This window comes from Hyperolius riggenbachi, chromosome 1, assembly GCF_040937935.1.
Source record: "Hyperolius riggenbachi isolate aHypRig1 chromosome 1, aHypRig1.pri, whole genome shotgun sequence".
Taxonomy (NCBI): Eukaryota; Metazoa; Chordata; class Amphibia; order Anura; family Hyperoliidae; genus Hyperolius; species Hyperolius riggenbachi.
In genome coordinates, this window is record NC_090646.1 from 221,103,449 (window position 1) to 221,117,538 (window position 14,090).

Here is a 14,090-nt window from a genome sequence, read left to right on the forward strand (position 1 = left end):
GTGGACGTGGGGTCGTACGGTAGTTCCAATGACTCTGGAATTTTCCAGCATACGACCCTTTGCCGGCTGATGGAGGAAGGCAGACTGCGTCTCCCCCGTGACAGACCCTGGCCTGGGACAAGGGCACCGGCCTACCCCTATGTGTTTGTGGGGGACGAGGCCTTCGCCCTGTCCGACCATGTAATGCGTCCGTACCCAGACAGGGGACTTGATGCCAGCAAGCTACACTTCAATGCTCGGTTGAGCCGTGCAAGGAGAATGGTGGAGTGCACATTTGGGATCCTGGTGTCAAAGTGGAGGGTGTTCCACACGCCCATGCTGCTGAAACCGGGCAACGCAGTTGTCGTGGTGAAGGCAGCATGCATCCTCCACAACTTTGTGCGGCAGGAGGAAAGAGAGACTCCGGAACCCCCGAATGTGCTTCCACTAATGCCCCTGCGGAGGTATGCAACCAGGCCAAGGGTAGTGTCACTGCGGAACAGGGACCAACTGAGACTTTATTTTACCACACCACCAGGACGAGGGTGAATGTTTGGTTTTTAATATGTTTTGTTGAAATGTGTTTATTTTGGAGTTTCAAGTTTTTAAGTGATTTTAAATGTCTTAATTTTTTACAATAAATTGATGTTTAATAATTGGTCATTGTGTATGTTTTATGTGCACAGGTGGGGTACATCACAGGTGGGGTACAGGTGGGTGGGATACAGCACAGGTGGGGTACAGGTGGGTGGGATACAACACAGGTGGGTGGGAGACATCACAGGTGGGTGGGATACATCACAGGTGGGTGGGATACATCACAGGTGGGGTACAGGTGGGTGGGATACATCACAGGTGGGGTACAGGTGGGTGGGATACATCACAGGTGGGTGGGAGACATCACAGGTGGGTGGGAGACATCACAGGTGGGGTACAGGTGGGTGGGATACAACACAGGTGGGTGGGAGACATCACAGGTGGGTGGGATACATCACAGGTGGGGTACAGGTGGGTGGGATACATCACAGGTGGGGTACAGGTGGGTCGGATACAACACAGGTGGGTGGGAGACATCACAGGTGGGTGGGATACATCACAGGTGGGTGGGATACATCACAGGTGGGGTACAGGTGGGTGGGATACATCACAGGTGGGGTACAGGTGGGTGGGATACATCACAGGTGGGTGGGAGACATCACAGGTGGGTGGGAGACATCACAGGTGGGGTACAGGTGGGTGGGATACATCACAGGTGGGTGGGAGACATCACAGGTGGGGTACAGGTGGGTGGGATACATCACAGGTGGGTGGGAGACATCACAGGTGGGTGGGAGACATCACAGGTGGGGTACAGGTGGGTGGGATACATCACAGGTGGGTGGGAGACATCACAGGTGGGTGGGAGACATCACAGGTGGGGTACAGGTGGGTGGGATACATCACAGGTGGGGTACAGGTGGGTGGGATACATCACAGGTGGGTGGGAGACATCACAGGTGGGTGGGAGACATCACAGGTGGGGTACAGGTGGGTGGGATACAACACAGGTGGGTGGGAGACATCACAGGTGGGTGGGATACATCACAGGTGGGTGGGATACATCACAGGTGGGGTACAGGTGGGTGGGATACATCACAGGTGGGGTACAGGTGGGTGGGATACATCACAGGTGGGGTACAGGTGGGTGGGATACATCACAGGTGGGTGGGATACATCACAGGTGGGGTACAGGTGGGTGGGGAACAGGTGGGTGGGCCACGGGTGGGTGGGCAACACGTGGGTGACACAAATCCATAGCAAAAGTGGAATACATCACAAGCTAAACCACAAGCCCCCCCAAAAACTTCTAGTCAACATACCCTCTGTGCCTTGCTGTCTCTTGCTCAAGTGCTCAAAGTCCTCCACATACAGCTTGGCAATTTTTTTCCACAGGCCTCTGCATTTTTTGATGTTGCTGTGGTCCGCATCCCCCTTGTCCCACAGGGCTGGTACCTGCTGCACCTGTAGGATGAGGTCTTCTGATGTGTAGGGCCTCACCCCCTCGTTATCAGACATATCGTCAGACATGTTGCTGCCAAACAGCTCCAGCATGAAGTCACTGCTGCTCCACTCTGTGAACGCTGGTGCCATGTGGTCCCCATCCAAAATGGCCACCATACCATAGAGTCAGCATAGGAAGTGTGGTATAACATCCGGTTTTTATAGCCAGTGTGTTGTGCGCTCTCCGGTTCTCATTGGTTTCCATTGGCCGGATGCAACATTCCGGCTCCGGTCCGGATACGTCAGCCGGACCAGCCGGACCAAAAAATAGCGCATGTTGGAACGGACGCCGGAGTCCGGATCCGGTCCGGCTCCGGTCCGGACGAAACGGACGCATGTGAACGGTCGCATAGACTTTCATTGCTATGCCGTGCGTCCGTTTCGTCCGGTCCGCATGCGGTCCGGCTCCGGCACGGCTCCGGCACGGCGATTCCGGATAGCAACCGCTAATGTGAACCGGGCCTAAAGTGTGCCAAAACGACCTAACGATCCATCGAAACGCAGATCGGACATGTCGGAAATAATCGAGTCGACGGGAATCAAGCGGGAAATCGAGTGCAGGAACGCACCGTGTGTACTCGCCAGGCCGCCACCATAACACAGTGTGCACTGTCTGTCCTCTACTCTGCGGTCTGTCATTCCGTGCTGATTTGATGTAAAGTCCAACCCCGATTTTATTAAAGTAAGAGTACCCCACATCATCTGGTGATATCATCACGTATAAGTTGTACTATGTCTGCTGGCACCGGCAGCTGGGGGAGGGGCAGCAAGGGCAAGAGGACAGGGATCAACATTACAGCCACCCTCAGAAGGTCTGCCGTGTCAGTGTCGACCCCAGTGGGCAGCCTACCCTCATTCAGTGAGCTTTTCGCTCCAGGCGCCGCGATTGAACTCAGGGCTGTTAGCCGCATGGAGTTTGAGGAGGATGTTCTGGGTTTTGAGGAGGGGGGTATGATGTTGATGATGGGATGAAGGACCGTGACTACCATCCACAGGATGGGGATGTCAGCTCTGACTCTGAGGAGGAGGATGCGTCGGTGAGTTTGGCACGGAGGATCAGCATTGCAGACCGTGGCCGTGGAATGCGGGACCCACCACATCCTTCTGCCGCTACCACCAGCCGCACCACTCAACCCCCAACCACCACAGGGAGAAAAGCCGCAGCATCCCATTCAGGCCGCAGGAGAATCTTCACCTCTCCAATCTGGCCGCCACGGTGCCACAGGCCACTGCTGCTGATACCGCCACCTATATTCAACCCAAAACACAATTGCGGTGTCATTTTTTTGGAGGTGTCTGGGCTGAAAACTGTCATGTCCCAGTTGTGCGATTGGACTTTGGACACAATGTGGGCCGCACGACTGCTGTCTGGAACCTAGTCCTGATGTTAATTGACAGCTTTTTTTTTTTTTTTTCATTTTATGTCCACCAAATAATTAATTAGTATTTCCCTTTAAAAAAACATGATGCTACATCCATCATTTACCCTAAAACCCATTTTAAAGCTATTTAAAGGGCACTTCAGGGTTTTCTATCCGGATACCCGAATAGGTCGGGTACCTGCGGGTAATTTGGTCGGATATCCGGGTCGGATCCGGATATCCGCAAGATCGGATCCGGATACCCGGATCCGGATATCTGGGTACCCGGATCCGGATATCTGGGTACCCGGATCTGGGCGGGTAATAAAAAGCACTACCCGAGCATCCCTGGCCTCAATATCTCAGCCACATACAGTACCTACAAAGGTTGCAACTGCCAATGAGAATGTTTTCTCTGCATATACTACTCCTTTCATCATGAAAAAAGAACTTAGAGCAAATCATTTTTAATGCCGGTTAAGCCTGGTACACACTCAATTTTCACTTCACATTGACTAATCAGATCGATAGGGAGATCTGACATTAATTGTATATAGAAGAAAGCTTGAGTAATTTTTTTTTCAAAATTCCGATAACATTTCCGATCATTTTTCCAAACTAATATAGACCGAAAATGAATTGACAGGACATACATACAGAACGATAGCCAGTATTTCAAAAATATTTTCAGCATGTCCGATCTGCTTATGATCAGGACAAATATTAATTTTGAAATGGTAAGGGGATCTCCAGTATGACAAGGTCAGCGTGGAACTCCAGTGACCAGAAAGAAAAAAGACAGAGAAACAGACCAGGAGCACCAAAAGTGCAGTATTTTCACAAAAGGGAAAATAAATCCACACTAATACTACTTACAAACACAGGTTGCTTTTAGGCAACCACTGTTTAGAGCATGTGGAATAACCATCTCCACTCGGATGCAAAGTCCTCTTATAGGTGTGGGTTGCAATACAATCGAAAAGTCCACTGGACCTTGTATATAACACAGAGGCCCATATGCAATTCACTTTTTCTCCAGGATGATATTTTTACACCTTGTCATAAATTGCCTTTTTAACCCCCAGCAAGCAAGAAAATACTCAGAATAATTTTAATAGTACTTTTTATCAACGTTGGGAACTTTTTCAATTGTAAAATGCTGAAAAGATAATTAAATAATTAAAGTTACATTTATCTACTCTGAACAGGTACTGTCATTTGCAGGAGGTTTGCTTGTGTCATGATCTGCTCTGCTGGCCTTGTTTCCCTGGACATTTGGATAGTTTCCTATGCAGCTTGCAAAATGCAAGTCCGGGGGAAACAGGCCTTTTCTGTCAGCTTGCTGCTGTGGATGGATTTGCATCCACTTGTCATGCAAATTGCTTGCTGGCTTCCTTAGAGGGTTTTGAGTATAAATGTCACTTCCTCCCAGAATTCCTTGCTCATCATCAGGTTACTGTTTGTTAGTCTACCTTGAGCCTCAGTCTGTTTGGATCATATTCTCGATATTCTAGTGTAGTTAATTCTTGGGGAGTGCTCCTTGCATTCCTATTAGTGCAGTCAGTTTGTATATAATTTGTACTGCCTATTCTGACTTGTCTTGTCTGTGCGATTGTACTATTGCCAGCGGTGGCTGTTAGTAAATCGTTCTGTCCTGTTCTTAGATCGCATTCGCCCTAGCGGTAGAGGCGGTGGATCTTTCTTGTCTGAACCTTGGAGTATAACCTTAGCTGCGGTTGCTACTGGTTACTCCTTCTGTCTGTCTTGTCTGGAACGAACGCTTGCTGTTGTCTGGTGTGAGGCAACCGATTAGCAAGCGTTCCTCTCTTGTCTGAATCTTGGAGTATAATCTCGGTTACGGTTGCTACTGGTTACTCCTTCTGTCTGTCTTGTTGTGCGGATCGCACTCGCTCTTGTGGAAGAGCAGTGGATCCTTTCAGTCCTGTTCCTGTATACAGATTGCACTCGCTCTTGCGGAAGAGTAGTGGATCCTATCTGACCTATTCCTGTTGTCTGTTTGTCTGTTTGTCTGGAGCAAACGCTTGCTGTTGTCTGAGGTAAGGCAACCGATTAGCAAGCGTTTCTGTTATTTGTTTTTTTGTGTTTTCTGTGTTCATTCGTTAGTCAGGGTTGGCGCGTTTTTGTCTTTGTTACGCTTATCGTGCGGAGACCGCGCGATTAACGTGTTTTGTCGCTGTTGCGCTTCTCGTGCGCCAACCGTGTTTAGCTAGTGCGTTTGTTATTTTCCTTGGCGTTCTGATTGTATGGTTTGCTGTGTCTTGCTTACTACACCTATGTTCTATCTTTACTCAGTCTTGTGTCTCTGTTGCAATCACCTTTCCTGTGATCTAGCCTGTTCTGATGTGAAGTGTCTACCAACGCTGGGTGGCGACTAGATTGGTAGACATTCACATAGTCTCTTTCTGTTCCAGTTCTCTTCTGTCTTACTGTCTTGTTTCTGTTTGCTTTGTTCTGTCTCAAGTCGTACAATTCCAATCTGACATCTGTGGATGTGCAGAGACTTTGTTTCTCTGTGCTCCACAGCACCACCTGCTGGTTGGAATTCCTCTCCACATATATATACATCTATCTACTGGGTACTCTGCTTCCGTGATTGTGGAGATTCTCCTCTGCTCAGCGCACACGGCGTGCGCTGACTCTGGAAATCTACCCCAGATTATTACAGCTTGATAATGGAAATGCCCACTTTCATCTTTTGTTCCACCATGGAACACAATGCTGAGAAGTGACATTACCCTTATTGGATGGCCTCTAGTAACTATTCCTCTTGGCAAACAAGCAATATACAATGTCAGCAAAGCTGCAAACTGGCAGTTTTGGCTTATCTGCTTGCATTCAGTTTTGCATTCACAATAAGTCTCATTGTCATTTGCAATCGCTCTGCAGTTCAGGGCAGCTCAGGATGCTGTCATCATTCCACCAATTGCTTGCTGCAGCTGAACTGCAGCCAGATTACTTTGGATTTCCTGCATGCATGTTGTTGCATAATACTGCATGTATTTGTTATGAAAGTCCTTTGCATTCACAGGCAGCTAGCAGATCAGACCAGCTCAGGATTTAGTAATTATCATTCAGCTGTGTGGGAGTTTGCATGTCTGCATCCATTGGCTGATGTCCACATAAAAGTCTGCATCCCATTTTAGACTCTGCCCGACATAGCGGTCAGTACGCTTTTCACTTTGTCACTCTGTAATAGATCTGTTATTGCAGTTTAATGCGACCTTATTACTTGTGCTTTAGTTAGTTTCTTGATAAATATATATGCAGACTTGCTAATATATATTTATCCGTTAGTTGAGCCATTTGTTATTTTTCTGTATTATTGTTTATTGCCTTGTTTCCATGCCTGATGGACGTTCGCTGCATCCGCGGTGGGTCAGTGAAGTCCACTATCCTGATAGCTTGGATTCTGCCATCACCATGTTAATGACTGGTAGTATTCCTGCTACTCTAGTTTCTGGGAACATAACTATAGGCTGCGGTTGCTATTAGTTACGTTCTTTCCTGTAGTCTTGCCTGTGTGGATGCTTGCTGGTGACTGGCTGTTAACCTGCTTGCTCTGCTTCTGTGGACATGACTGTGAGCTGCGGTTGCTACTAGTTATGCTCCAATATATGGTCCTGTCTTGTACCTGTCTGAATGCTTGCTATCGCTAGGGCAGCGCTTAGTCTTGCAAGCATTCCGTCTGTCTTTCTTGTATCTGTTTTGTTACTTAGCCAGAGGCTCAGACGGCATCCACCCTGGGCAACAGTCAGACAGTCTGTCAGTCAGTCTGTCTGTTCGTTCTTTGTCTGGTTACTCAAACCATAGGCAGCACAACATCGCACTGCGCTGCCATTGTGTCTTATTTGTAGCAATATCGGAAGCCCAGAGCTGCAGTTGCTCTGGGCATCCTGTGTAGCCTCTTCCATTATTTAGCCACTAGCCTTGTTGCTCTGGGTGGTCAGAAAGTATACCCCCAGGCATTACAGGGGGTAAACCAATCATTGGGATTTGCAGAAAAGTTGAACAGCTACATATTTGTAAATGGAAGGAAAGAGCAATTGTCTCCTCTAAATAGAGCCTAGATATTAGGTAGCTTTTTGTAAGAATTCTGCACTTCTGTCAGACTATTGTAACTTTCTCCATTGTTTGCTCCATTACCCCATACTATACTAGGTGACCTTTATCTTGAGAAGGGCAAAAATATATTGATAAATATGCACTGATTGTTGTAAAGAATGTATTTTTTTTTTTTTTTAGCAATATTCTTTCATCATCTTTTAGATTAGGTTCTAGGTATCTATAGTTTTTTTTTTTATACCATAGATTTCCATTCTTCAAAGTACACTGAAGGAGGGAGCTCTGTGTGAAGTTGCCCATAGAAATCTCTGGATTTTCAGGAGGATCTCTGTAGAAGGATTTTAAACCCATGTCCATATAGATCTTTGATACATTAATGGGTCCCTTAGGAGCTTTGTTAGTAAAGGGGGGAAGTGCATTTAGTTGGAGAAGTAAAAGAGAATACATTGATCTCCTTCCATAGACACAAAGCACACACAGGGAATAAGAATAATATAGAGGAACCGAACATCATTATACTGTACTTGGGAGTTTGTTGTGAATCTGAGGGGCCGTGGAAAGTGTTTAATAACGAAGAATGAAAGGTGCATTTATTGCAGAATCTTTCAGCCACATCTGAAGAATCCCCATTTAACACTCTGTTGCGAACTGAAATGCTGGTATTACTTTTGTAAACAGGGAAAAAAGTGATATATTTAATTGATCAACATTACTTTTCACCTAACATAAGAGATTGAGATGAGATAACAGTTCAGTTACAGCTACATAAAATAATGTTAGTCATATGTGATTGGTATTCTTGAGATCAATGACAGAAGTAGGCCCTTATTTAATTCACTTTTCTCCTAAGATAATTTTTTTTTTATAATGTTCTCTCTTTCTTTTTTTTTTCTTTTTTTTTTTTTTTGCTAAACACATCAGGTTTACTAGGAGAAGTGCATATAAAAAAAACAAAACAAAAGTACAGCTTTGCATAATAAGATTCAAAAAGAACACATGTAGAACGTAATATAAAAATACTGTATTCCTATAAGAAGCAAAGTAGTCCATTTCCGACGTGTTGCAAGTTAAATGCTCTGAATGTAGTACAAAAACAATGGTAATAATAAATAAAAGAAAATAAGAACAATAAAAACAACTAATTCTTAGAGTAATGTAATGGTAGAATAGACCTTCCTTCAACAATAGACAATTATAGAGTGAATAGCACCCAATAGGGAACAAGGTGCCTACATTCACTGGTACCAATGGGGGAAAATTATGAAAGTGCATGTGGGATGAGTGCTTCTATTCTAGCCATATGTTATTCAACACAGATCCTCTGGACTGATATAAAGCTTCATGGTAAGAGAGGGTATTGTTGACTAGTTAGATCTAGTATCTACAAGAGTAGACATGTGGTTGGAGCCAGAACTTATTGAAAAGCTTACGAGCTAGGTTTAGAACAACATACAGAAACTGTTCAGTACTTTTGTTGAATATTGATTCAGCAAGGTAAGAAATTCAACAAGCATAGTTTAGGATCCATTGAGATGGGGCAACCAATACAATCATGTAGGAAGTGAACTATTTGATCACAGGAGGTTTTAGCCTTCAGAAAAGACCAAACCACATGAAAGAAAACTCTACAGGCTACATTGCAATTAGGGCAGTCACCACTGCCAGAGCAGCCCTGACAATATTTGGGCAAAATTACAGGGTCAGATAAGCTCTATGAAGGGTATATAATGCAATCAACCTGTCTGGTAAATGTGGAAACCTATGATATAGCAGAAAAGGCACCCTCTCACTCCTCATCATCAATTGCACCTACATCACGCTCCCAGGTAGGTTCCTTAGCATATACCCTACCGGATGCACCAGGAGTCGTAATAGCAGCGTAAAGGACTGAAATAAGACTCTTGCAGAAGGGCCAGTCAAAACATTAAGAATGTCAGAGTCCACAAGTTCCAACATTGCATCAGGAAATAGGGCCCACAGGGGGTGACATAATTGCAAGTAGGGGACGTACATAGAATGGGGAAGATTTTTGTCAGAAGATAAGTCCACAAAGGGATTTACAGCCCCATTATCAATCCCATGACACACATAGAATATCCCCTGGCACATCCAGAGTCGAGCGCTCTGAAACATCAGAGTTCAAGCAGAGCTTGATTCTCACATAAGCAGGGCTGGATTTACCATAAGGCACTGTAGGCATGCACCTACAGGTGCCTGATGATGGAAAGGTGGCCTCCCTAAGTGTCGCCCTCCCTCCTTCCCTATGCAGCGTTCTGATGAGAGTGTAAATGAGAGGTTACTCAGCCTGCTCTTGGTATTCCACTAACAAGATCTCTCTTCAGTCAGGGGCACCTCTAGCTCCTTAATACTGAAGTTCATCTAACCTAATACTTGGGGGCACCTCTAGCTACTTTATATTGAGGGTATTTATGGCTACATAATACTAAGGGGCACCTCTAGCTACCTATGACAGACAAGTTAAATAATGGTGAAGTGACAGCTGGGACAGCAAACAGACTTGCAGTGCAGTTTAGTGGGGGGTTGAAGGATGATAGAGAGATGATAGGGTGAAGTCTAAGGTGCCAGGAGATCTGTGCCAGAACATCTATAGTCTCCTGTGTGGTAATCTGGGCCTGCATAAAGGTGTAAACTAATGGTGTAAACTAATGGTGTAAACTAATGGTGATTTGACACCAATTATCCCAAAACTCACAGAAATTGTATCCCAGATAAACCAACTAAGAATGGAATTGAGCTTGAGAAACGTACAGCACCTTAGGAAGTAAAATCATTTTAAAGATATTGGAGCTGCCAGTAGTGTTCAAAGTTTGACCCAAGAGTGGAACTTTGTATAGGACAAGAATGGCTCCAAATTTAAAGTCAGGGGGGACCTAGACCATGAACACCTAAATACGTTATAGCAGTAACCCATTGCAAAGAAAAAAAATAATATAAAGGCATGCGTACATGTCATACGTGTCCACTACCTTGAGGGCTAAGGACAGACCCAGGTCAGACAAGGAAGAGATTATTTGCAGATCATCCGCATACAGGCTCACTTTTTCACTGGTCTTGGTTTTTCACACTGTGGACGTTGATGTCAGCTCATTTGCTAAGGCAAGAAAGGAGGGGCAACAGAGTACACCCCTGCCTTGTGCCTAACCATGAAATCCATTGCCAAGTGTCGATTGGTATTTTGTGGACATATAGCCTGTGTTTTCATTGAAGGAAAGGTAATGCCGACACTGACACCTAATTGTTTCAATAATTAAAGTGTTTCTTAATTCTTCGACAAACTAATGTAATTGCATGCTATTCATTTGCAATTTTAGAATATCAAATCACTAAAGAAGGTTTTTTCCAATCAAGGAGAGGAAATCAGATCCCTACAATCCATTCAACAAAGTCAGTGGCTGAAGGTAATGATCACAGTTCTTAGAACATGTATTTTTGTTTTTTTGTACAAAGCAAAGGAATATAAATGCAGTGATGACTACAAAAAAAAAAATGGAAAGAACAATTAGTAGCAATTTTAGATGAGTGCTGCTCACCTGTGTGGTCTTTAAAGTGCAACTGTCTTGAGCTTGAACTAGGGCTATCACTTCACTGCAACATGTACATATGCAAATATGATTTACATCTACCTCTACAGGAGCATTTTATTTTCTAAAATCTAGGCTCAGTGGTATATTGGCAAGCACTCTCATATTATAGTGCTAGGGTCCCAGGATACTATCTCGCCAAAGACACTATCTTCACAGAGTTTATTTTGAGGAAAAAATGCTTAAAGGGAAGGTTTACGGTCCCTAAAAAAAAAAAATGCTAATCCACTTACCTGGGGCTTCCTCCAGCCCGTGGCAGGCAGGACGTGCCCTCGGCGCCACTCCGCAGGCTCCCGGTCTTCTCTGGTGGCGCACCCGACCTGGCCAGGCCAGCTGCCAGGTCAGGCTCTTCTGCGCTCCAAAATGCGCCTCACGCGGGCGCGCTGACATAATCAGACGTCCTCCGGGCTGTACTGCGCAGGCACAGAACTACTGCGCCTGCGCAGTACAGCCTGGAGGACGTCCGATGACGTCAGCACAGGTTAATTTTTACTATTGAAGGGACATTAGACTGTAATAGGGATTAGATCCTTTGTGGAACAGGTAGCTCCATAACTATGTACATTGTAAATCAATGCAGACGATGTCAGCATTATATAAATATGTAATAATATATAAAAATTAATACATTTTTTAGAACATACAGTATTTAACATCTGCACCTGCGCAGTAGCACAAATCCGCTTGGTCTCGAGTGTGTTCATTCCACTGCACAGGCTCAGTGCAGCCGTGCTTTGGAAGTCCCATCGCTGGATCAGACTGGCTGAGTAGGATGGGGAAGCCTCTCCAGGGTCCTGAGACTTCCCCCTCCCCAGGTAAGTATCTAATTTAGGCTGAAGCAAACCTCATAGGTCTGCATTAAGTTCTTTCTTGAAATCCACAAACATCTCCCCTTACTGTGCAGACCTGTAAAATACAATAAAATTGAGTTATTCTTTAAATGTAACAGTACAATGAAGGCTTTCAGTCAAGACAGCATAACAATTTTGGAGGATACATTTCATTTTCTGAATTAGATTATTTATTTGTGATATATTGATGTATTAAAAGTCTCCAGATCTATAACAAAAATTTAAAAATAATTAAGCAGAGATAGATAGATAGATAGATAGATAGATAGATAGATAGATAGATAGATAGATAGATAGATAGATAGACTATACTCTTGTTGTTATAACAGCACAAAGAAAAAATATAAACATGAAAAGAACACAATTTAAAATAAATACGGCTTTTTCCTTGTTAAAATTCAAAGGGTCAGCTTCATTTGCAGATGAGCATTGTAATTTATACACTAATTTGTATTTTATTACCTTTTATTACATTTTTCACAGTACGAAAAAGCACTGGAACGACAGTTCAACAATATGACCACAGCACTGAATAGCCTTCAAAATCGCCTGGAGGAGGTCAGCACAATTTGCTGTGCATTTTCAATTAATTTAATGGAAATTATATGCTTTTTACTGAAAATGTAATACAGTCTACAATAGGTCCACAGAAGCAGAAAATAGCCAAGTGTCTAGTAATAAATAGTGCTCATTAGAATTCCAATTGTTAGAAAGACTTCTATTCTAGCTGTGGTACTAATGTAACTAATTCAAAAGCTTCTCAGTCTATTTTCCAAATTAACGGTGGTTTGAATGTTCCTGGATCTTGATGACTTAACAGGGCCACAAGTGTTTGAAAGTTCAAACTTTAAGCATCTCAGGAGGTTGCAAACTGGCAATGTCTACATTTATGGGACTTAAGCAATCAAATGATATTAGGCCATTGGGGAAAATATTGTGTATTTTAGTCTATTATGAACATGTTTCCCTATGCTTTCTGCTTGTTGAATAATCTATATCCAGAGTTCAGAAATAGAGATGGCCCGAACCTCCGCAATAGACTTCAATGGGGAGGCAAACTTTGAAAACTAGAAACACTTATGCTGGCCAGAAAAGTGATGGAAAAGATGTTTCAATGGCCCTAACATCTGAGTTTTTGCATGGATGAGTGTGATGGATGCCAAAAGTCCCCGGGTAAAATCTGGATTTCACGCAAAGCAGCGTTTTAGGGGCAGCAATCACATTGAATGCTAAATTGCAGACCTAAAGTGCTTTAAAACATCTTGCATGTGTATACATCAATCAGGGAGTGTAATTAGAGTACTGCTTCACACTGACACACCAAACTCACTGTGTAACTCACCGCAAACAGCTGTCTTTGTAGTGACAGCCAGGCTGGACTGGTGCGCACCATGGCGAGAGTGCAGGCCATGGCAGTTTTCAAGCCCATATGGTCGCTGGGCTGAGGTAGCTCAATGATAGAACAACAGTGATTGTCCAGCTGATCAAATTTGGTCTGTCCACTATGAAGCAACGACCTTATCTTGGGTGTGCCCCCCCCCCCCCCCCCCGAGACACTCAACACAGCCAGAAAAATTAGGCAGGCATGTACACGCACCAGATAAAGTGGTATAGCAGCCGCTGCTGCGGCCTTAAAAATTCAGGAATACACCTGGAGTCCTGGACCCTGTTGGTGGTGGCGGAGAAGGCAGTCAAGTGGCCTGCGGGCAGAGGTGTTGTGTGGGGAGCAACTTAGTCATGGGGCAGGCAGTCACACGACGTGCAGGCAGAGATGCTGTGTTCAGGGACTGACTTACTCTTCGGGCGAGCAGTAGCCCTCTGGGATCCATGCCTCATTAATTTTGATAAAGGTGAGGTACTGAACACTTTTGTGACTTAGGCGACTTCTCTTCTAAGTGACAATGCCTCCAGCTGCGCTGAAGGTCCTTTCTGGCAGGACGCTTGAGGCAGGGCAAGACAGAAGTTGGATGGCAAATTGGGACAGCTCTGGCCACAGTTCAAGCATGCACACCAAGTAATCCAAGAGTTCATCGCTGCTCACAGTGTCTACATCCACACTGAAGGCCAGGTAGTCAGCAACCTGCCGGTCCAGGCATTGGTGGAGGGTGGATCCGGAAGGGCTAAGGCGAGGTGTTGGACTAAAGAATGTCTGCATGTCCGACATCACCATGAGA

At 44.8% G+C, this 14,090-nt stretch overlaps 1 protein-coding gene across 1 annotated transcript in view; it reads left to right on the forward strand.

Moving 5' to 3' along the window:
• Positions 1–14,090, forward strand: part of LOC137571526 (EF-hand calcium-binding domain-containing protein 14-like) — a 97,664-nt gene that overhangs the window by 30,860 nt on the left and 52,714 nt on the right. The window contains exons 5-6 of the mRNA XM_068280759.1: positions 10,796–10,882; positions 12,400–12,474. Of these exons, the coding sequence (XP_068136860.1) occupies positions 10,796–10,882; positions 12,400–12,474 (162 nt within the window). The remainder of the gene's footprint in view (positions 1–10,795; positions 10,883–12,399; positions 12,475–14,090) is intronic.